General features: G+C 44.4%; 3 protein-coding genes across 3 annotated transcripts; 1 reads left to right on the forward strand and 2 right to left on the reverse strand.

Annotated features, from left to right (window-relative positions):
- Window positions 1–2,121: 2,121 nt before the first annotated feature.
- On the forward strand, window positions 2,122–4,634 carry LOC109780405 (cationic amino acid transporter 2, vacuolar-like). The gene is made up of 9 exons (XM_020338990.4): window positions 2,122–2,168; window positions 2,242–2,338; window positions 2,427–2,599; window positions 2,695–2,920; window positions 3,057–3,309; window positions 3,429–3,537; window positions 3,635–3,747; window positions 3,839–3,914; window positions 4,044–4,634. Exons 2-9 carry the CDS (start codon window positions 2,267–2,269, stop codon window positions 4,204–4,206), a joined length of 1,185 nt encoding a protein of 394 aa, XP_020194579.3. The 5' UTR covers window positions 2,122–2,168; window positions 2,242–2,266; the 3' UTR covers window positions 4,207–4,634.
- Window positions 4,635–4,676: 42 nt separating this feature from the next.
- Window positions 4,677–7,761, reverse strand: LOC109780429 (uncharacterized). The gene is made up of 9 exons (XM_020339016.4): window positions 7,541–7,761; window positions 7,226–7,429; window positions 6,962–7,097; window positions 6,271–6,341; window positions 6,096–6,144; window positions 5,880–5,956; window positions 5,711–5,796; window positions 5,206–5,302; window positions 4,677–5,100 (listed from the first exon to the last, which is right to left on the reverse strand). The coding sequence occupies exons 1-9, from the start codon at window positions 7,662–7,664 to the stop codon at window positions 4,994–4,996; spliced, it is 951 nt and encodes a 316-aa protein (XP_020194605.1). The 5' UTR covers window positions 7,665–7,761; the 3' UTR covers window positions 4,677–4,993.
- Window positions 7,762–11,663: 3,902 nt separating this feature from the next.
- LOC109780430 (disease resistance protein RGA5) lies at window positions 11,664–22,760 on the reverse strand. Its single transcript, XM_020339017.4, has 3 exons — window positions 21,531–22,760; window positions 12,524–14,277; window positions 11,664–12,350 (listed from the first exon to the last, which is right to left on the reverse strand). The coding sequence occupies exons 1-2, from the start codon at window positions 22,346–22,348 to the stop codon at window positions 12,549–12,551; spliced, it is 2,547 nt and encodes an 848-aa protein (XP_020194606.1). The 5' UTR covers window positions 22,349–22,760; the 3' UTR covers window positions 11,664–12,350; window positions 12,524–12,548.

Below are 22,760 nucleotides of genomic sequence, written 5' to 3' on the forward strand. Positions count from 1 at the left end.
TTAACAGGACCGTGGCATATATTGATTGGTCTGTTTGGTCGAGGAGAGTACAGCAATAAGATATGCAATATGGAGTTCGCCTAGCAAGCCATGTCGATGTGCCACAGTAGCCTCGGACCTCGGTTGATCTTATATTCAGCCTCTGAATGGAGTTAAGTTTCACAATTGATGATCTCCTGATTCTATTGCATGTTTTAGTAGATGGATGTATCTTCTGAAACATGGGATGGAGTCTTAATATGCTTCGACAATGTCTTCTTGCGTGAGAAATTGCTCCATTCACTTGCAATATTGAGAACAGATTCAGGATACATGCTTTGAAGTTATTATCTTACCTGAATTTGTATTGTTATCTCAATCAGTTCACTTGTCAGAGAAAGTAAAGTAATTGGCCTCTACACTTATTTGTGCTAGAGCCTGTTGTAGGAAACTAAAGGCCTGTCACATGCTCTTTATAAAATAAAATGCTAAGAAGGCCAATGCAACTGTGTCTTATTATTATTGTTGTTGTTATTTTAGTTTACTGTTACTTAACCTCCATAGGTTTGCAATGAATCATCCACTATAATACCTTGACAGTAATTAACAAAATTTCTATACATATATTTACATCAACAACTATGATCCTATTGGAAAAATGGACGGGCGCAGCAACGCGCGCCTTCAATGATCTAGTGGGATTGATAGCAGCGACATGGTCCGACTCCGACATGTATTTCAGCTTTCGGAGTTTTTTTGTTTTCCTCTGTTCCACAGCAATCGTTAGCAGTAATCGTGTGGCGTGGCCATGCCCGGTTTTGTGGAACACTGTTTTTCTCATATTTGTTTCGACAAACTATTTAAAAAATGTTAAAACAACTAAATGAAGAAAAAATATTATACCATGGAAAATGAAATTATTTTTGCGTTCTTCGTGAATAAGTTTGTCGCCCTTCTTGAAAACTTGCAGTTGCGACCCTCTCTTAGAAACTTACATTTGTGACCCCTCTTGAGAGCTTTCAGTTACATCCATGCTAAAAACCTTGCAGTTGCGACCTCTCTTAAAAACTTACAATTGTGATCCATAGAAAAACTTATAGTTGCGACCTCCATGGAGAACTTGCAGTTGGGACCTCTTTCGCAAACTTGTTGTTGTGCCCTTCCTTATAAAATAGTAGTTGTGACCTCTTGGAAAATTTGCATTTGCAACCCCACTGAAAACTTGCAGTTGTGATCCCATTGGACGACTTGCAGTTGCAACCCCTCTTGAAAACTTGCAGTTATGATCCCTGCCCCCCCCCCCTAAAGCTTATACTTGCAAAAAGGGGGGGGGCAAAACCAAGGAACATTGAAGAAAATAATTTTTCGAAGACCAAAAAATTCAAGGAAAATATGACATTTTTCTATGTCGAAGGTAGCCGGGGAAACCTTGGCCCACTTGAGGAGAACCCTGTGGGGGGGCCATGTGGCCACCCCAACTACATGGTGTGCCTGGTGGGACCCGCGGGATACCCGACAAGTTCTACTACCCGATGACCTTATATGACATAATATTACAAGTTCTACTCCCGATGACCTTATATGGCGGAGGAAAAATCCCGTAAAAATTACGGGATTTTCCCTCCGCCATTTGCAAGGCGGAGCTGAGGCATAACACTTTTCTGCTCTATGGGGCTATTTTCTTAGGACCCTTTCCTTCTTGAAGGGAGTATTCGAAGACATCGAAGCCACCACATCGTGGGGATCATCATCAGCACCTTCATGACCGTCATCCATCTCCAACCCTTGCTTTCAATCTATGAAGTGTTACCTGAATTGTTGAGAGTGCTTTCAGGTGTTGATTAGTATCTGTAGTTGATGCTTAGAAGTTTTGTCGGTGAAAGATTTATATGTTTGGATTGTTAATCATAATTTCATCTCCGCTGATCATGATCCATATGATGTCTTGTGAGTAGTTCGTTACGTTCTTGAGGACATGGAATAAACCTTGTTACGAGTAATCTTGTGAAGTTGAATATAATTCAATGTTTTGATATTAGGTTGTGATGTAATTATCTAGTGGGTATCTAAAAGGGTTGGGTTATCCCAAGCCAACTGATAGTGAGTCAATTATTGTACATCTACCTGTCTATTTTACAGTTCCGCTGTGCCGGTAACAAGTATCATATCATTGACAAGGTGTCTGGCGGGTAATGTAAAAATCACTTCTTATTTAGCTTTCCCTATTTGGGAAATAGTGTGCTTAAACACTTTCCTCTACAGATTTCTGCCATATGGAGTGAATGGAATGCTTGCTGGATCAGTGACCGTTTTCTTTGCCTACATAGGCTTTGATTCAGTTGCGAGCACCGCTGAGGAGGTAAGGACAGGCTCTAATTTCCAAATTGACATGGCACTGGATCGCGGTATTATTAAGAATTCTTCTATCTAAACTTCTATTCCAACAGGTGAGGAATCCACAACGAGATCTGCCGCTGGGAATAGCCACGTCATTGACGATTTGCTGTTCCTTGTACATGCTGGTTTCAGTTGTTATTGTCGGTCTGGTGCCATACTTTGCTATGGACCCAGATACCCCTATTTCATCCGCCTTTGCGAGGCACGGGATGCAGTGGGCGATGTAAGGACTCCGTTTGACAGTGCTTCCATTTCGCCGTGCATCACTTGCTGTGCTTCCTGCTGAGGATTTTTTTTTACGGTGCTGTCTTATTTTAGGTACCTTGTAACATCTGGTGTTGTTCTCGCTCTCTGCTCAACCTTGATGGGATCACTTCTGCCACAGCCAAGGATATTGATGGCCATGGCGAGAGATGGGCTATTGCCATCCTTCTTCTCGGATGTTAGCGAGAAGACACAAGTTCCTGTCAAGAGCACAATCATAACTGGCATCTGCGCGGCTTCTCTGGCTTTCTTCATGGATGTTTCACAACTGGCAGGAATGGTAAAGGATCTAGGAAGCATTAAATAGTTGTTATTTGAGAAATTTGATGAACCTTTCATAGAACATGAGCAGATTAAGAATTTAACGAGGGCTAATGGTTGGAATGTAGAGCTAAAGGAGTTAAATTTGGTTGCAGGTCAGTGTAGGCACGCTCCTCGCGTTCACCATAGTCGCCGTCTCCATCTTGATCCTCAGATATGTACCTCCAGATGAGGTACCCCTGCCAACCTCTCTGCAAACGTCATTCCGCTTAAGCCAAGAATGTGATGAGGAAAAGGTGGGGAGTCCTCTTGGAGATGGGAACCATGAACAGGGGACGTCTGAGATTAAGGATGTGATCGTAGTAGAATCAATCAATGACCCTCTTATTGAGAAGCAGCTATATGCAAGTAAGTCTAGGAAATTGCATTTCGAGTTGGTCTAGTCTACATTTCTGAGCATGTGCATTTTACTTATCAGACCCTTTACTTATCTAGCTGGCTAACCGGTTTCTCTGTCAATCCATCAGACAAATTGGATGAGTTAAAGCGGCGGAAAACCGCTGCTCGCAGCATAGCATCTGTATGCGTAGGGGTGCTAATCCTGACGGCTTCAGCTTCTGTAACGTTCCTGCCATTGTAAGTACGGACCGGGCATATCTTGTTCCCACGATGAACTTTCCTGTGCAATGAAATACTGACCTGTCTAACACGCGTCCCTCACCTTTCACGTCAGCCTGGTGATGTGCTTATTCTGCGTGTTTGGTGGCCTGCTCCTCCTAGCTGGTCTCGGAATGCTCTCCTGGATCGACCAGGACGACGGAAGGCACTCATTTGGTCACTCTGGAGGTACACTTGCATCACATCATTTTCACGCTTCTCTCCGTACTAGACTACTGGTAACTTGATGTCACAGCTCCTTTCTGCCGCTCCCTCTGCAGGTTCATCTGCCCGTTTGTTCCGCTGCTGCCAGTGATGTGCATTCTCATAAACACATACTTGCTCATAAATCTAGGGTGAGTACCTCAAAGCTCAAACAATTATCTCACTCGCTGATAAGTTTACTTTCGCCAACAAAACATTCAGAATGGAAGGATGCGTATGTATGTGTCTGAACGTTGCCAACCTCTGTGTATGTTCTTCAGGGGTGGCATGTGGATGCGGGTCGGGGTATGGCTGGTGATGGGGATCTTCGTGTACATTTTCTGCGGCCGGACCCACAGCTCGCTGACGGATGTCGTGTACGTCTCCCTGGCTCAGGCAAACGAGATATACGGTTCTTCCTCTTCGTCAGCGTTTGTGGCCTAGATAGATACTGTCGCAGAGCATCCTTGAGAGATCATATATATGATCCGGGATCCATCTCACGGAAACCTCGAGCACCACCCTGATAGGAGGGATCTTCCCCCGCTGTCGCTGCTGCATCCTGCATGGCAAGGCAGGGCATGGGATCTGAAGAATTCAACAAATTCTGAAGCTGTGTACATTGCAATTTGTAGATATAGCATCATCATATATATGTGGCTCGTTGGAGGAATGTAAATAGTAAATTTGTGCACATAGAAGTGTAAGACTTGCAATATGTGCAATATTGCAAGGGGTGATTCAGTTAAGTGTACGGGAGTTCATAAAACTTCAGAGATCTTGGGGTGACATTGCAGCAGGAACCCATCCTGAATCATCGTCAGTTCTTCAGTTTGCCATGCAATATCTGATATTGTGATTCAGCACCTCCATTACAACTGCAAGAGCAAACTTCACAGATAGATAGTTCACCATTTGTAATCGTACAGTTTCCACTTTATTTCAGTTAAAGAACACTTGTGCAGCTCCACGTTTGAGTATACAGCAACCATCAAACCCAAGCTCTTCACCAGATCAACTACATTACGACCGAATATCCAGAACCATCAAACCCAAGCTCTTCACCAGATTAAACCAAGCTATTCTAAAAACAGTAGTGCAATCAAATCCAAGCCAATGCCTTAGGAGAGAACAAGTTATGCACCAGACTAACTACATCAAAACGCATTACAGTATGGAAGCAGTATCAGTATATCCCCTTCTGTTTCCCCAGGTTCTCTGAAAAAATCATCTAGGAGTCGTTCTTGCGTAGGTTGTAGAAGATTGAGCCATCAATCGTCTCCATAGCCAGTTGATTCAACCGCAGAAGGATCAACAAGTAGGATCTTCCTTTGCGCCCTACAAGACAAGGGCGTGAAAGGAAACGTCAATGGGATTTGTCTAGTGTAAAAGCATTTCACATTTCTGCGGGCAGGGAATGGCAAGTATAAGATTATAACATACCCAAGCCGATTGATGCAACATCATCCTGATTTAAACTTCCCTGAGCCTTATCACCACCAAAGTATGCATTCAGTTTTGAAACGGCGTCATGCAATTCCTGATAAAAAGAGAGGCCGCAAAAAAGGTAAGCATTGCAGTAGATTGCTTTGAGGTGGCATAACTAAGATAACACTACTATCGTCATGAAACCACTGCAATGCAGAGGCCAAAACAGAAAAGACGTTAAAGAGTTTATGGCAAGAGGCAAGAAAAGATATTGCATGATTTCTCCCTTCTACTCCCTCCGTTCCGAATTACTTGTCGCAGGTATGGATGTATCTAGATGTATTTTAGTTCTAGATACATCCATCAAGTAATTTGGAACGGTGGGAGTAGTAATTAATTCCAGTAACATGTCCGAATTACACGGACTGTGCTGTAACTTGTTGCCACTACAAAATAGACAACGTGCATAGAGTACTATGAGAAGCATTCCCGATTAGTTTTTTTAAGAAAGAAGTCAGACCTCCCATGATGCAAGAGTCTTCATGTAAGGAGGAAGTTTATCGTACTCCTCCTTCGACGCCCTTATCATTCCTTGGAAAGCATTGTCTTCACAGATTCAACAGAGATGTCAGTCATAAAAAGCAAGCATTTAATATATCTTCTAAACATAAAAGATACACTCTGCTGACCATCTTGCTCATAGGTTTCAATTTGGGGAGGTGTGGGTTCTTCAGCTTCCTCCAAGATCTTTTGGTCATCATCAACACTGAACGGTATAAACACAAGGTGATTTTCAATGAAGACAAAACAAGTAAAGAACTGTGGAGAACAACAAAAAAAAGAACAGCCTGAAAAGGACATTGCAATAGACATCTCATATATATGTCTGTATTTCGTTGAGTTACCTTCCAAGTTTTCTGTCAGGCATCTTTGGGCTTGCAGAAAAATCAATATCTGCGACATCCGAAAGAAATTATTATCTCTATTCGATTTAGGACTTGCAGTAAAAAATACTAATATGTATAATGCATCTAAACAGTTGATTTAGGAAGATGCATTGCAAGTGTTCGTGTTCCGTACCTTGAGAGGACAGGGTAGCCAGACAAGCATCAGAAATCCCAAAATTCTTTAGTGACATGGAATCCTCAAATCTTACATGCAGTCAAGAAAGAACTCAATACTCTGTATCTCAATCACACAGAAACACAAAAGAATGATTTGATGCTGAATAGTGCAATGAAGTACAACGGATCTCCTGGTATCAGAGTAATCTGTACCCGACCTACACCAAGCTAACACCCTCTAAATAAAGAAGGATTGCCTACTATATTTCCAAAAACAGAAGCCCATTATTAATTAAAGATCAAGGTTCAGACTGGTGCATTCAAATTGTTAAGCTTATCCAGTATAACGAATCCCCAACAACCCAACCAATCATAACCTCCAATGTTTGCTGGTCCCAAATGATGGTATGACAGCATGATATTAGGGAGATTTACACATTTAGCAGGAAAAATTAGTAGTAAAGGTCAACAGCTAATAACAGGGGCAGGATAAGTATGGTTCAACTCCTAATGCGTATAAATCTTCAAATTCTGACTTCACTGACAATGCTGCAATTGTAAACCCTTACAGCTAGCCAACTAGGCACAAGATGATATCTCGTATTTAGAGCCTATGCATCTCGAATTGTTATGTGCCCGGTCATAGATCACACCCAACACAATCAAAAGTGCATTTCTCTGAAAATGCCTTAGTAATGGAAGGATACAGTTCATCGTCGTCGTCGAAGTGCTTCCGGGCAGACCTGAGGACCGAGCTTGACCCTCCCAAGAGCCCATTCCCGGGGACATCAAGGTCCCCCAAGTCTGCACCTTCCTCCTCCTCTTCCACCTCGTCCTCCACCTCTGCACCAACAAGAGAAACCCCATGACCCTCAGCCAAAATATACGAACACTGCACGGGCAGAGCTTCAAAGTGACATCACCAGTGGTTCCTGCCTGAAGTGGGTGGGTACACGCGGGATGGGACTCACCGGGGGCGACGTAGCCGAAGGAGACGAGGCGGGACTCGATGGCGTCGGCGTGGCGGGAGACGATGTTGTGCACCTCGCGGAAGTGGCCGAGGAGCTCCTCGACGGAGACGGTGCCGAAGGCCATGGACTCGAGGCGCGCCAGGTCGGCGCCCGCCGCCTCCACCCGCCGGTCCAGCCCCTGCAGGAACGCGTTCGTCGCCGACTCTGCGAGGGAACACGCGCACACGTCATCCGTGAGCAGGAAGGAAGGAAAAGCGCTGGCTGGCGAAACCCTAGCGGGGGAGGGCGGCGAGGCGCCGAGGTCAGATGCGGTACCGAGGGGGATGGCGCGGCGGGAGAGAGCGTCGGAGAGCGCGCGGGAGGAGTCGTCGGCGTGGGTGAGCACCTCGGAGAGGGAGCCGCACAGCGCCGAGATCGACGCGTCCATGCCGCGCTGCATCGCGGCGGCGGCGGCGGCGGGTCGCCGGAGTTGGGGGCGGGAGGAGGGGAAATTGGAGTTCGAATTTTCAGTGCGGACGGCGGGGAAATGAAATGGGTTTGGTGGTCCTTTTCTGCCTCGGCGGGTGGGCTCACCGAGGGATTGACGGCCTGTGCGGAATGGAAGGCCCAACACTATACAGGCCTCTCTAATTTCTATCCCCACCGTCTCAACATAAAAATGGTACTCCCTCTGTTCACTTTTATAAGACCTTAAAGATATTTCAGACAATGTACAAAACAGCTTATTTTGAGTTGTCTGAAACGACTTATAAAAATAAACGGAGGGAGTAAGTATTTTTGAGCAAAGGGACACACCATTACATGGTCAAAAGCATTGCATGGACTTGTCGAGAGCAACTAATTGAGGAGCTTTCGTTCGGAGTCTCCCCAAGAGTCATTTGGGGTGGGCTGAGAGCGCGTCAAGTGCCGCACTAGCAGCCGTCACGTGCCGCGCTCTGAGTGCTCCCTCTGAATTTTGCTGTTTTATTTTATTTTTTTGGCATGCGTTTTCGGCTTTACGGCTTTCCATTGGTCTTTCTTAGCTTTTGGACTAAAAAAATAAAAAAGAATGCCCCAAAAAATTTGTTTCTTTTTGCTTTCACGAAAGACACGGCCGTGCCTTTTGAAAACGAAAAAAACAACTTATTTTTTTGCTTCCGCGAGCGTGCCTCTCAGAAAAAAAATGTGTTTTTTTGCTTCCACGAGAGGCACTGCCATGCCTCTCGATAACAAAAAAAACATGTTTTCTCTTTTTTTTTCCTTACATGCGAGGCACGGTTTTGCTTCTGTGCCTCTTAGTAACAAAAAAAAACACATGCTATTCTTTTGCTTCCGTGAGAGGCACGGCCGTGCCTCTCGGGATTGGCTTTCGGAAAGGAAAAAAATGCTCCCGGTGTGGGTTTTTGACCGGTTTTTCATGAAAAAAAAGTTTGTGAAAACCTATCAACAAGGGATCTAGTTTTGAAGATCGCGACGCGAGTAATCTAACGGTGAAAATAGTTTGAGATTTAGAAACACGATTTAAGAGATGAAAATGTTTTGAATAAACGGATATATGAAAAAAACACTCTCAGATTGTATATCACTTGTCGCAACCTAGGAAGGTGGAAGTGATCTTTGAAAAGAGTAGTCCTCAATTAGCGATTTCGGGAATTGTATGATTCTGTCTAAAAGAGATATCAATACATCACCTCAGTGGCCAATCTGTCGCGGGGTTGCCCCAGATACCCCCCCCCCCATATTGTTAAGCTGCATCCAGCCCAACTAAGGCCCCAGCAATGTAAATTCAGCATGTTTGTTTGTCTGAGCTGCACTCAATTTCTGGTGCGCTCATATACACGTGCATACACTCACCCCTATGAACGCACACACGCACACCCTACCCCTATGAGCACCTCCGAAAGACTGGGCCGGCATATCATCTTGAGATTTACGAAGTCACTATAGGCGCCTCGTCGTCGACGGAAACGTCTCCTCCCACTGAATGCGCATCGCCGAAATCCTGAAATAAATTCAGGAATAAATGCGAGCACCAGGATTTGAACCCTGGTAGGATGGGGATACCACAGTCCCTCTAACCATCCAACCACAGGTTAGTGCGGTTTTGTTAGTTTCTTGGTTTCGACTACTCGTTGCGTGGATAACCCTAGATATAGCTAGCTGAACCAAATTGAGCTACATCAAGGAGTTGTACAACGATCGTGATCAGCTTGTGCACATTAACGGCCGCCGCATGCCTATTGCCTTGCCATGCACTCACGCGCACATCCAACATATGCTAGGATATGTAGTTGCTTCCAAGTATCAATTGATCGTGGAGTAGATCAGCTTGTGCTAATTAATGAACATGGTTTTATCTTGTATCTCTGGCCACAAGGAATAAATCGGCAGCCGTCTCCTAAAATTCCAAAAGTACTAAGCAGCCAAACGCAGCCGAAAGGATATGTACCGCCGTCTCAGACAAACATTGTCATATTCATCAGTATGGAAGTTGTTAATTTTAGCGTGAAACCTACCGCACAAAAAAAAGGGAACTTATTCAACTCAAACTAAAAAAGAACCCGTTTTAACAAGATAACTAAAATACGTGCGCAAGTGCAAATCTAATCCCGAATACTTCACCAACCAATTAAACTGGTCTGAACACACCGTTGTTTCTTAAAACAATCTAGGCTATCAAAAACATCACCACTTTAAGATTTACTAGCACATTGTTCGTGCGTGGCTATGAAGCCAAAAAAAGAAGATGGAGAGTTAGGCCGCCGGCTTAGAAAAGACGTTGGTGTCCTGTGGCCAATGGAGATTCACAACGAAAAAGCACTAGTAGAACAAGGGCCTTTAGTCCCGGTTCTGGAACCGGGACTAAAGGGTCGTTACTAAAGCCTCCCCTTTTAGTCCCGGTTCGTAAACGGGACTAAAGGCCCTCCACGTGGACCTCCCCAAATCATCTAACTCCCGGACGGTCACCCATCCTCTCACTACTCCAGCCTGAGCACGCTTAACTTTCGGGTTCTATTCTCCCTCGTTTCCAAGTCTGCACTTGTTGTTTTCCTGACAATAATAAGATGTCAATCCCATTAACCCTCAGGAATTTAGCTTGAGCATGAAGTCACACATTTCACTGTTTGAGTTTGAAACTATGTTCTAAAAAACAATATTATTTAGTAACACGAATATTTCTTGAATAAATAGTTTGACCACAGTTTGACCAGATTTGACCAAAATTCAAAAAAACTGAAATAATTATTTAATAACACTAATATTTCTTGAATAATTAGTTTGACCATTGTTTGACCACAGTTTGACCAGATTTAACCAAATTCAAAAAAACGGAAATAATTATTTAGTAACACTAATATTCTTGAACAATTATTTAGTAACACTAATACTTCTTGAATAAGTAGTTTGACCATAGTTTGACCAGATTTAACAAAAATTAAAAAAAACAGAAATTTGAGCATAACTTTTTTTCCTTTTAGAATTTGAGGATTCTAAAAATTTGCAAACAGGCCGTAGGCAGTCAAAATCGGATGCGGATTTTCGTGCTGAACATTTGATATATTATACGTTTTTTCTGACATTGTATGCAAAAGTTATAGCCGTTTTACATTTTCCCTACACTTTTTGCTAAACATGTCCAAATTTAAGTTTTTAAATTTTCCTAACTAGTACATGTAGTAACATAACTACATCTGGAAGGATTTTAATTTTTGAAGTTTTTATCATTTTATTTTGCTTTTTACAAAACTGAAAAGGCGACTGGGGGGGGGGGGGGGGAGGGGGGTAGAGTTTGAAAATGGGACCTTTAGTACCGGTTCGTGCCATGAACCGGTACTAATGCCTCAAACCCCATTAGTACCGGTTGGTGGCTCGAACCGGGACTAAAGGTTTAACCTTTAGTACCGGTTGGTGCCACGAACCGGTACTAATGGGCATCGCACCCTTTAGTCCCGGTTCGTGGCACCAACCGGGACTAAAGGTCCCATTTGAACCGGGACTAATGCCTGTACGGTGCCCTAGCCGCTCGAACCGGGACTAATGCTCACATTAGTCCCGGTTCGTAATGCAACCGGGATTAATGCTCTTTTCTGGTCGAACCAAAGCCCTGTTTTCTACTAGTGAAGAGAGAAAATAAGACGTGGAGTATTTGAATCCGAGCTCACATGACAGAACAGTAACAACCGAAGAAATAGTAAAAATATTCAAAAAAATCCGATTTTTTGTGATAAACATTAATGAAAGTTTTAACTAACTGCAATTTTTTTTTGATGAAATGACATTGTAGGTCTGGGCAAAAAAATGATGCTCCGAAAAGACTATTAATTGTTGGAAGCATTTTAGAGCATCGATTTTGTCCTTTTTGTCCAGATCTCCACCAATGCTATTTCATCACGAAAAATTGCAAGAAGTTAAAACTTTTATCAATGTTTATCACACAAAAATGCAGATTTTTTTTATTTTTTTTACATTTTTTTGGATTTTACTATTCATCAAGGAGCATGTGAGCTCGGGATCAAAGAGCACTTTTGGAGAAAATACAGTGAGAGATTTGCAAGCGACATGTGTTGGAGAATCTTAAATGAACATAATAGATCCATTGCAAGATTTAAAGCGTGACAAGATTTTGAATTTTGAAACATAAGAGGGTGGACATTAGTTAGGAGACTGCACAAGGTCATGCATTCACCACCAACTACCAACTTTATAAGTACGAAAGATTGTATAAAACAATAAACAACAAACCAGTATAAAATAATAAATAGTGTGAATATACATATGCATTCATGTTAATACATGCGATGAGTGTTATGTACACTTAAGCCAACAAAACAACAAAGCTTTGGTATTTCAAACATTCAACTTATAGTCACACGGCCAGCCAACAATAAGTAGCCAAACAACAGTTTTCTCCGGATGACTTTTCTCATCACAACAGTTTTGACAGTATAGCCAATTCAAATAAATATGATGTTACAAAAATGCTATTCCAAGTAGCAGACACGACATTTCAGGATACAAGATGGAATTCATACGATCCATTATTTATGTTTCTGAAACATAAACGAAAATTTAAACGTAATGGTACCACCCGGAGGATGTAGCACGAATTTCAGTTTCGCTTGCTCCTCTCACCTTTTGTTAACACCTACAAGTGTATGAAAACAGCTAGCGTGTGAAAAAATATAAAACTATTTTGCAACATGATAGATAATGTGCGGAGGAAAAGAGAAGTCCAAACAAATAAGACATGATTTTTTTTTTGTGACAACAAAGATAATTATTAATAATTGTTTACAAGGAAAAATAAGAAAATGGTACCTGAAGGTAGCCAAAAACCCCAGAGTTAATACTCATACCAAACCAAGGTGGGACGGTTAGGATGTTCCTCCATTGCTTTCTCCATAGCAGCCCGCGACTCAGACACATCATCCTCATCCGCATAAATGCGAAGATGGAGCAAGCTGGGCAAGCCTCTTAGTATCTCCATGTCTCTCTCATTGATCACTCGCATTGTGATGCATAGCTTCTCAAGGTTGACGAGCGAGGCCACCCATGTTGGAACCTCCGAGAGGGAGTCCCCCATGATGATAAGCTCACGAAGGCCACACTGAGGATCGGGAAACCATGAAAGCTTGAAATACGCATCCGCTGCTTCCTTCACAGAGATGTGCAAAGACTCAAGGCCTGCTTTGCCGAGCTCACATATGGAAGAGAGAAACTCCTCCTCGTCCTCCTCGACCTCCTCCTCCTCTTTATCTTCATTAACATCACAATTACTCATATCATACATGTTCCATATTATGCCCAGCTTCCTCAGTTTTTTCAGTTGGCCAAGCCTCTTTAGAAATTCCGTTGACTGAGTATAAATATTGAGACCTTCCAACACTCGCAATCCCTGCATGGCTGCGATTTCATCCGGTACTGTTTCATAACCATCGACATGTAGAGTTACATAACAGACCAACCTTTCTTGGATGGCCATAGGTATTTCCATTAGTTTGCTATATCCTTTCACGTCAATCTCTAAATGATGCAGCATTGCCACCTGTTCTGGAATCTTCGTCACGGCTTTGGCATGTTTAAACCTCAAGTACTTGAGGTGAACCAAATTTGCAATACCCTCAAGGTGATCATCTTCTAACTGTGAACAATCCTCAAAGTCCAGAACACGCAAGAGTCGAAACTCCGACAAAGATGGGATCTTCACATTACGACCAAACACATGGAGTGATCGGGCACTAGACACATCAAGACTCGGAGGAATCTCGCCATCATTTTGTAGGGACACTCGACGAATCTTGGCCTTGGGATCAGGATTTATAACACCAAGTACACCTACTATAGTAACAAAGTTCTCTTCAACAGCCTTAGATACGATGAAATTATGAACGGTGTCATGAACACGACAACTCTTCACCTCGTCACCAAATGTCTCATCCATCTTCGCAGCCTGGATCAAACTCCTGTTGATGAGATCATTGAAACACATCTCTCCTGACTCATATACTGTATAACCAGATTTTTTCTGAATGAATCCCTCGCCAATCCACCTCCTTATCAAATTCTCCTTCTCAATAATGTGCCCCTCTGGAAATATACTCAGGTATAGTAGACATGTTTTAAGATGAGGAGGAAGATCCAAGTAACTAAGGGATATTATGTTTACCATGTCTTCGACGCTAGAATTTCTTAGTGCACGACCAATTAAATCCTTCACTTGGTCCCATATTTCCTTTTCACTTGCCTTATCAGCCAACACACTAGACATAGCTATGATTGCCAAAGGTAAGCCAGCACATTTATCCAAGATCTGACCAGAAATCTCTTTGAGGTATGATGGACATTTTTCTTCAGAGTTGAATAGTCTTGTATAGAATAATTGCCTCGAATGCACCATACTAAGAGGCCTTATATTGTATACATGTCCGCTGAAAGTTGAACAACATGATTGAGCGACGGCATGTATACGAGTAGTGATTATTATTTTACTACCAGAACTGGCTGTGGGAAATGCACACTCAATAACCTTCAATATTTCCACATCCCATATATCATCAAGTACAATAATACACCTGCAAGAATATATATAAATAAAGTTATTCTTACTGAGAAAAAAGAAGCAACAAAGAAGTTTGAATATCCATAAGAGTATACTTGTTTGGTCACACGGCCACAAGAAGTTACGGCAGAATTTGCACTAGAATGGACAGTTCACTGTTCATTAAATGTATCTTGCACTTGTACACTATATATGACGACCCGGTAAAAACTAAAATAGTTTGGAAGCTAGAATTGCCTCTAAACGTCAAAAAATTTCCTTTTGTTATCTATGGAAATTAAGAGGGGTGATGTTAACAAGGGACAACCTAGCTAAGCGTAACTGACACACAAGTAATGTTGTTCTGCTATGAAGACAAAACAACTAAATATCTCTTTTTGGAATGTTAGCTCGCTCATAGCATATGGGTTGTCATTCAAGCTGCCTGTAACTTGTATCCGCCTCAGAGTGTTAGTAATATGTCCAGTAACTGGATGTAGGCCATTGATACGAAGGCTAGAGCCCAAATCATGTTAGCACATGCGTGAACTATGTCTGTTTTGTTTGTTATCCCCCTAGTGATCTACACCAAAAATATGAATGCCCACAAACTAGAAGTTAGAGGAAAAAAATCAAAATGGAAGAGTGGAAGGGAAACATACGTAAAGAGGTTGGACGAATGAGCTAGTAGGGAACCTTAAGGGTTTTTTAGATAGTATAGATGTACTAATAATCAAAGTTGATTTTTTGGTATTCTAGAATCCAAATGCAGGCCACATTTGGTAATTTTAAAATTCCTGGATAATTGTCCGTGCTTTACAACAAGGATATAAATATTCTGATAGGTAAATGGAAAATTAACATGGTATTCTATTATTAATGTGATTGCATAAAATAATAGGATTTAATTTGGAATCATTAATTGACTAACAAAAAAGGCATGATTTTATTTGGTAAGCCAATAAGATGTGGGGCAGTTGAGGCAAAAAAAAAATTAAGAAATCAAATGAGAAAAACTAGATATAGGAGGAAACAATTGAAAGGGAAGAGGGGAAGGGGAGTAAAGAGGTTGGACGAAGGGGCGGGCAAAACGCTATATATGTGATAAAATAGGGAACCACTAGTAGAAAAACCCCTTATAGGATTTTGTTACTAGCAGCGTAAAGCGGCAACTATTTTTCCAAATTATCAGCAGCGTTCGTCCGTGAAGTGAACGTGGCAACATCCTCACTACTAGCAACGTTTCTGTTATGGCGCTGCTAGAAGGAGGGCGCGAGAGGGCCGGCCGGGGGCCTTTTGCCTACGGCTGGGCAAGAGGGAAGGAATTTCCTTCTTAATTCTTACTTGATTAGATTGATACATCTCCTCTCTTTATATAAAGAGGTTTACTTGACTCCCTAGCAAGGCTTACTTGACCCCTAAGGAAGCGACCCTTATCTCTAATTAACCCTAATACTAACGGGCTATACCGCCAGCCCAGGCCATTAGGCCCATTACGTACTCTAACACTACACCCCACCTGGACATGCAGCTTGTCCTCGAGCTGCAGCCTAACCCACTTATAACCATGACTCGACGTGACACAAACTAACACCTAAAAACAAGCCTTTTACATCTCGGCTTGTTTTATTACTCTCAACCTGAAATGGACTGGGACGCTTTATTTTGGACCCCTTAACAAGAAGTGGACACCATCCGCACGTCGGACGTGCACGTGTACAGCCACCTGGATCCCATGGACACCATCTGGACAAAAGGAGTGCATGTGTATGGTCACCTGGAAGTGGTTGCAAGAGCGACCAACAGAGGCGCCCTCGCGGCCGCCGACGGAATGTAGTGGTGCTATGCGGTGCGCTCCTGTCGGTGACACCCTGCCTTCTCCCCGCCGGACGACTGTGCAGCGCATGCATAGAGAAGAGTGGAGGGCTTGCGATGGAGAATGACGAGGAGGGGTGCGCCCCCCAACTGCTGATGTCACAGACTTTGAGGTCGCTGCCCGTGGGGAAAATAGCATGCCCAAGATCCCCGATGCAGCAGACGAGAGCGAGGTCCTTTGCGCAGCGAAGCGCAGCTGGGAGGAGCGGCAGCTGCAGACGACGCATCTCCCGCACACGCCGACGCGCTAGGAGGCCCCGCGCAGCAGCCTGCAGCCTCACCGCCGCCGACACGTGGCGGTAGTGACCCAAGCCAGAAGCGGTGACGGCGACGGCGACGGCGGGAACTTGATCTGCTGGATGGGGACGTCCTGGGGAATCGGTGATGGCGACGACGGGAACTTGATGTGGTGGATCGGTGGAGCCGGGGCCGGAGCTGACCAGCGGTGGCTGCTGCAGCGGAGCGCCGGGCGCGGCGGAGGCCGCCAGGAGCGGCGGCTGCCACTGCAGCCAGGGCGAGGCGGTGGTGGCGGTGGATGGCAGCTGCGGCGGCTGCTGCAGCGGCCCGGCGAGCGCGGCGGAGGCTGCCTGGTGCGGCGGCAGCCACGGCGGCACTGTGGTGGCGATGGGCGGCGTAGCCGGGTGCGGCCCATAGGACCCGGCCAAGAATAGGCGGATCTCCTGGACGGCCTGGGTTAGGTCTCGCAGCGCCCCGGACACCTCCTCCGGGGTGAGGACGGCGGGGGCGGGCACGACGGAGGATCCCGGCGCGGGCAAGAGCGTGGCGACGGTCGTGGTGGTCGCCGGAAGCGACAAGGTGACCGGCAGCGGAAGAGACGGGTTGGGCGGCGGTGGAGACATGATCGAACCGAAGCTAGCTGATACCAAATTGTTATGGCGCTGCTAGAAGGAGGGCGCGAGAGGACCGGCCAGGGGCCTTTTGCCCCACGGCCGGGCAAGAGGGAAGGGATTTCTTTCTTAATTCTTGCTTGATTAGATTGATACATCTTTTCTCTTTATATAGAGAGGTCTACTTGACTCCCAAGCAAGGCTTACTTGACCCCTAAGCAAGCGACCCTTATCTCTAATTAACCCTAAGACTAACGGGCTATACCGCCAACCCAGGCCATTAGGCCCATTACGTACTCTTAACAGTTTCATTATGCTGGAGGCTGCTAGCTTGGTGCATCATGCTACGTACCAGCCATAATTAAGGAACTAGCAGCGTCTTATCAAAGTGAACATTGCAAATAGTTGAAGGACTGGCACCGTTTCTTGTAAATTCAATAGCTGCAAAGAATATAATGTGTAGTTTATATTTTATATTCAAAATCCTTTGTTATACATTATGTTGTTGTGTTTTAGCTTTGTTCACAAAAGTTGGAAAGCAAAAACAAAAACAAAATTTAATGATTGGATAGGTAAATGCTTTTATTTTACCAGCAGCATCTTTCAGAAAATAAAGGCCGTGAATGGCAATGTTAGCGGCGTTGGCTTTTGAGTACAGACTGCTACACTAGTTATTGTACTTAGTATATTGTAATTTGCCTTTTTATTTAAGAGCAACCTCAAATAAATTTATAATTGGATATGTAAATGTCTAATGGTGCATATTACTTCTGTAGAATTTTTTGTTGTCATATGATCAACAGTGTGCATCAGTGCATGCGAACATCATCGGTCTCTCTTGTCGATTAACCTGCCAGCCGACACTTAAATTCCGTGGCTCCCCTCCGAAACTTTCATTAAGTTTTTGGTTTTTATCTAATATTATGTTAATAAACAGTTAAGTATATACTTAAACTATCTGTTGATATAAATCAGAAAGCAAAAGACAAATAGTTGAGCTTCAACTCCTAAATTGCTTAATCCTTACCCGCAGCGTTTGTTTGTACGGAAACAAAGCTGGATTGTACTTGAGCAGCTTTCGAGCTTGATTATACGCTACCAAACTTATTATATTAAATGGCCTTTTATTTAAAACCAACCTCAAATAAATTGCTTCAACATTATCAGCAGCGTTTGCCGTTCAGAGCACGCTGCAGTGTACCATCATTCGTCGTGTTCCTCTAGCCGGAACGCTGCTAAATTACTAAACAGTTCCAGCAGAGTTTTCGAATCACCAAACGCCACTAATGTTTCTTATCGTGGATAAATATCCTCTTGAACCTAGATCGCCCACTCTCACTCACGACTCTCCCTCTCTCTGAACGACGCCTCACGCTCCCACCACCGCCTACGCCCCGCCGCTGCCAACGCAGCTCCACTGCCAACGTCGCGCCGTCGCTGTCGCTATGCGGTAATCGACGCGGCTCCACTGCTGACACTGTCGCCTACCCCTTGCCATGCGTGCCCGTGCCGACACTGTGCCACTTCTTGCCCGGCTGTGGCGAGGACCCGAAGCAGAGGCGCTGCATCGCTACCGACACGGCGAGGAAGCGGTCCGCCCGGCGGTACATTACCCGGGGCCTTGAGCCGCTGCCGTCCTTCCTATGTCGCGAGACAGAGGAGTACGACCGGCGGCAGGCTCGGCTCTCCGGCACGCGGACGCAGGCAGCTCCTCCGGTGCGAGCAGCTTGCGCACGCCGCTGCCGTCGGTCAAGAATGAGGCAGAGGAGCTCCCGCCGCTCCGAACGGTCAAGAGGGAGGCGGAGGACCTCCCCAGCTCCCGCCTCTCAATGAGCTCCTCGGTTAATTTATATAGATCGATTATTAGTTATTAGTATTGTTTATATAGATCGATTAGTTGGTAGTGTTTCTAGTTATATAGATCGATTAGTTAGTAGACCCATTAGTCCATTGATTAGGTGGTGTATCTGGTATATAGATTGATTAATGTGAGCTAGCTCGATTAGTTGGTAATTTGATCTTCATTGTCTTTCTTACATTTCAATATTAATTTGAGTTGGCTCGGTTAGTGACTTGACTTTGTTATTTGGTAAACACTCATTTTATCTTCTTTTTTATTTGGTAAACACTCATTTTATAGATATTCGACATTAATTTGGAAGTACACTAGCAACCATCACCGACAGTCACAATACCCGTGAGTGAGATCCAACCATATAGACTCCACCACCTTGAAGACGAGAGTTGTTGAAGGATCCCGACTATTGTCGTACAAGGTGGTTGTTGTACTTATCGTCCTCTAAGACATTAGTTAAGCAGGAGGATAAGTACAACAACAACCATCACTGTCAGTCAACGAGCCCATCATATATATACACCACCATCTGAGAGATGAGAGTTGTTGAAGGATACCGACTGTTGTCATAGGGGGGTCATTGTTGTACTTCTCCTCCTGTGAGACATTAGTAAGCAGGAGGGGAAGTGCAACAGTGACCATCACCGACAGTCAAATATTCGGTGGGAGTTGTTGAAGCATCCCGACTATAGGGGGGTTTTAATATTACCTTCCACGCATGCTAGTACTACAATTAATCCCCTTTTATGAATTTCGGGACATTCGCCGTCAACTACATGGCTTCTTGTCGTCGTCAGGACTCCACACCGCACCATGCACCATCCTCCAATCCTCTGCGAGTGGATTCGCGGTGGCCTCCTCTATGAGTGGTTGAGCGGGCATGAAGGATTCACGACGCATTGTTCAGCTGATGAAAGTGCATCGAGGAGCTAAAGAAGACGCATGTTCTCGCATGGGAGAACCAGACCTAGGGGAGGGCTTCCAACTTTGCAAAGATCGTCTGAAGTGTACATTGAGGAATGCAATAGAGGTTGTCATCTTTGAGGCCACCTATGCAAAGTGTGCTCGAATGCCAACTCATAGCAATCCAGAATTAGCCATCAAATGGGCACTACAAGAAATGAAATCGCCAAGCCCGGTGAGGTTGTATCCCGGGGCTAATGCCGCCAGGATACCACCACCACAACCAGATTCAGCCGACATTGTTAACTAGTAGTATATATGCTTGGTAATACTATGTTGACTACCAGTATGTATTGCTCAAAAAAGCTTCCATGTCACCATTTAGGACTAAGAAAAAGGGAATCCAACTAAGCGTAGGTACTATGTGCTAGTTAACTGTGTTGAACATGGTTGTACTATGCGGTAAATTATGATGCAATATGCTATTAACTGTGTTGAACTTCTACGTGTTTTTTTTTGTTATTCTGTCAAACTCTATCAGCATTGTTTGAACTATAGCACACACTACAAACTTACTACACAAGCGCGTTCAATACTTCAATGGAAAGTGCACGCTGCCGCTTTCTGGCGTACTAACATCGTTTCCGGCCGAACACTGCTAGGTTGGTATATATTAGTAGTGTTTGATCCGAATGCTGCTAGTTGTCCGTTGCAAGTGGCATCGTACTAGCATCGCTTGGACGTTGCTAGTGGGCACCTCGGAACGCTGCAAAAGAGGGGGTTCTGTACTAGTGAACCCCGGCCTAAGGCCTTTTTAGATAGTAGAGAATTCAACTCATAAACATCTATATATATGTCTATATCTAATAATAAAGGGGCTATTGCTTCTCCCCGTCTGTCATTATCAATAATTACTCCCTATGCCACCGGTAACTGAAAAAACATGATTCATTTTTTCTTCTAAGTCGCCGTCGACTTTATTATTTATTTGTAGCGAGGCCCCAAATGTTTCACATGCGTCGAAATAGTGTGGTGGATTGAGCGTAATTGCTCGAGACAGGAGACCCGAGTTTGAATCCCGTTTCTTCCTTTTTTGTGCATTTTCTCTCCAATTTCCGTTGGCGTAGGATAAAATTGCCTCGCCCAAGCCAATCTGTGCGCAACGTTGCAGTTACGGTCTGGCTACTCTATTAAAAATAAAATCTTTTTTCACAGTTTCAAATGCTTTAAAAAAATCCATATATGTGAAATCCTAAATCCAAATTAAACATGTTATATATGGAAATCGTTCAGAAAAAATGTGTAGATTCCAAATATGCTATCATCCTGCATGTTATTTTTTTCTTCTAAAATTATGTTTAAGACGCACCCTTAATTAATAAATTTCCTTATACGGTGTATTTTGAGAATGCCTATTTATATAAGTTTTCTACTCATTTCAATTGACTACATAGGATAGTTTGATGCTTTTATAAAATCTAATATTGACGCCATAAGGGACATATGTACATATGCTTATCATGTTGCTTGTCGTACGACAACGTGCAATATTTTAAGGGATCTGTCGATGTCGTCGAGTATGTATGAGGGGTGTTTTTTTTTCTTCTCCTGATGCAACGCACGGGCACGTATACCACATAATTTTATTTCATAATTTTGATATGAATTCAGGATGATCTAAAATTATTGTTATTATTATCAAATTTTAATTTACATGAGAAATATGAAAACCGTCTGCATGCACATGAATTTTGAGATAAGCGTGAAGCGTTCAAAATTTAAAGCAACACATACTGACATACATACCTTCTGTGTTGGAGGTAGTTTGAAATCATGGTGATAAGTCCGGGCAAATCCCTCACGCCAGGACGAGGAGAAGATCGACGGCCGAGGTTATTGTAAGAAGAATAGAGCTGATTGTAAATGGAGTGCAAAACCTGGACCTTGTCTGCATTCCGTCGCACGGAACAGAAAGCATGGCAATCGAGTTGGCCTTTGAGCTTTTGGTACACTTGGTTTGCGAGGGTTGTCTTCCCCGTTCCTCCGGATCCAACAACAGCCACCAAGTTTGGGTGCGGTTGCTGCTGCTGCGTTGACTCGACCGAACCGGCGAGTAGTTGGATGAGCTCTTGCTTGGGCCCATCAAGACCGACGAGCTTGGACGCGTCGTCGACGACGGTGGGAGCCCTGTGATCAACCTTGGACCTCTTGTGGGTGTGCCTCTCGGCAACGTGGACCACCTGCTCCTTGAGATCATCGACGGCCTTGGTGATCTGGTGACGAGCCTTGGTCCGGCCCAGCATGGCCTTCATCTCGTCCAAGAGTCCGGCCAGCTTGGCGGATTTGTCGCAGACGCTAGCCATGATGAAGTCGTCGAGGTCGTCGTCGATGTCGTAGGACAGCTCCCGGATCTCGTGCATGCAGGCCTTGTCCAGCTCACTGGGAATGAGATCCGACGACGACGACGACTTGGCGAGGAGGAACGCGTCCATATCGGCGAGCTCGCGGGTGAGGTGCTCGACCTCGCCGCGCACCCCCTTGTACTCGTCGCTGAGCACAGCGGCCAACTTTGCCAGGGCGGGCTGCAGCGCCCCCGTCGCCGCGCTCACCAGGCCCTCCTCCATTGATTGTTGCAGTGTTGCTTGCGCTAGCTTAGCTCAGTAGCCGGATCTCGGTCCGTGTCTCTTTTTTCTATGTGGAATCGTGGGTGATGGGTGATGGGTGGGGCTGTCGTGGTATGGTAGTGGTACATGCTAGATGGATGGATGCTCCAGCTTTATAGTAGGAGTATATGTTTCAACCTTGAGTTGCCCTGCACCTCGCCCACCTCGTGGCACGCTGCAGTGACAGACCAACGACCAACGCGTACTCGCAAACTAAACACCAACGCGTAAAAGCATCTACAACGTCCAACATCAAATTTGACCCCTCAAACGCCCGCGGATGTGCACAGGCGCGTCCACAAATAGTGACCTGACGGCGCGTCCGAATACTTCATATTTCAAACCTTAAATCCATACAAAACATGAAAAAAAA

The sequence above is a fragment of the Aegilops tauschii genome, chromosome 5 (genome assembly GCF_002575655.3).
Source record: "Aegilops tauschii subsp. strangulata cultivar AL8/78 chromosome 5, Aet v6.0, whole genome shotgun sequence".
Taxonomy (NCBI): Eukaryota; Viridiplantae; Streptophyta; class Magnoliopsida; order Poales; family Poaceae; genus Aegilops; species Aegilops tauschii.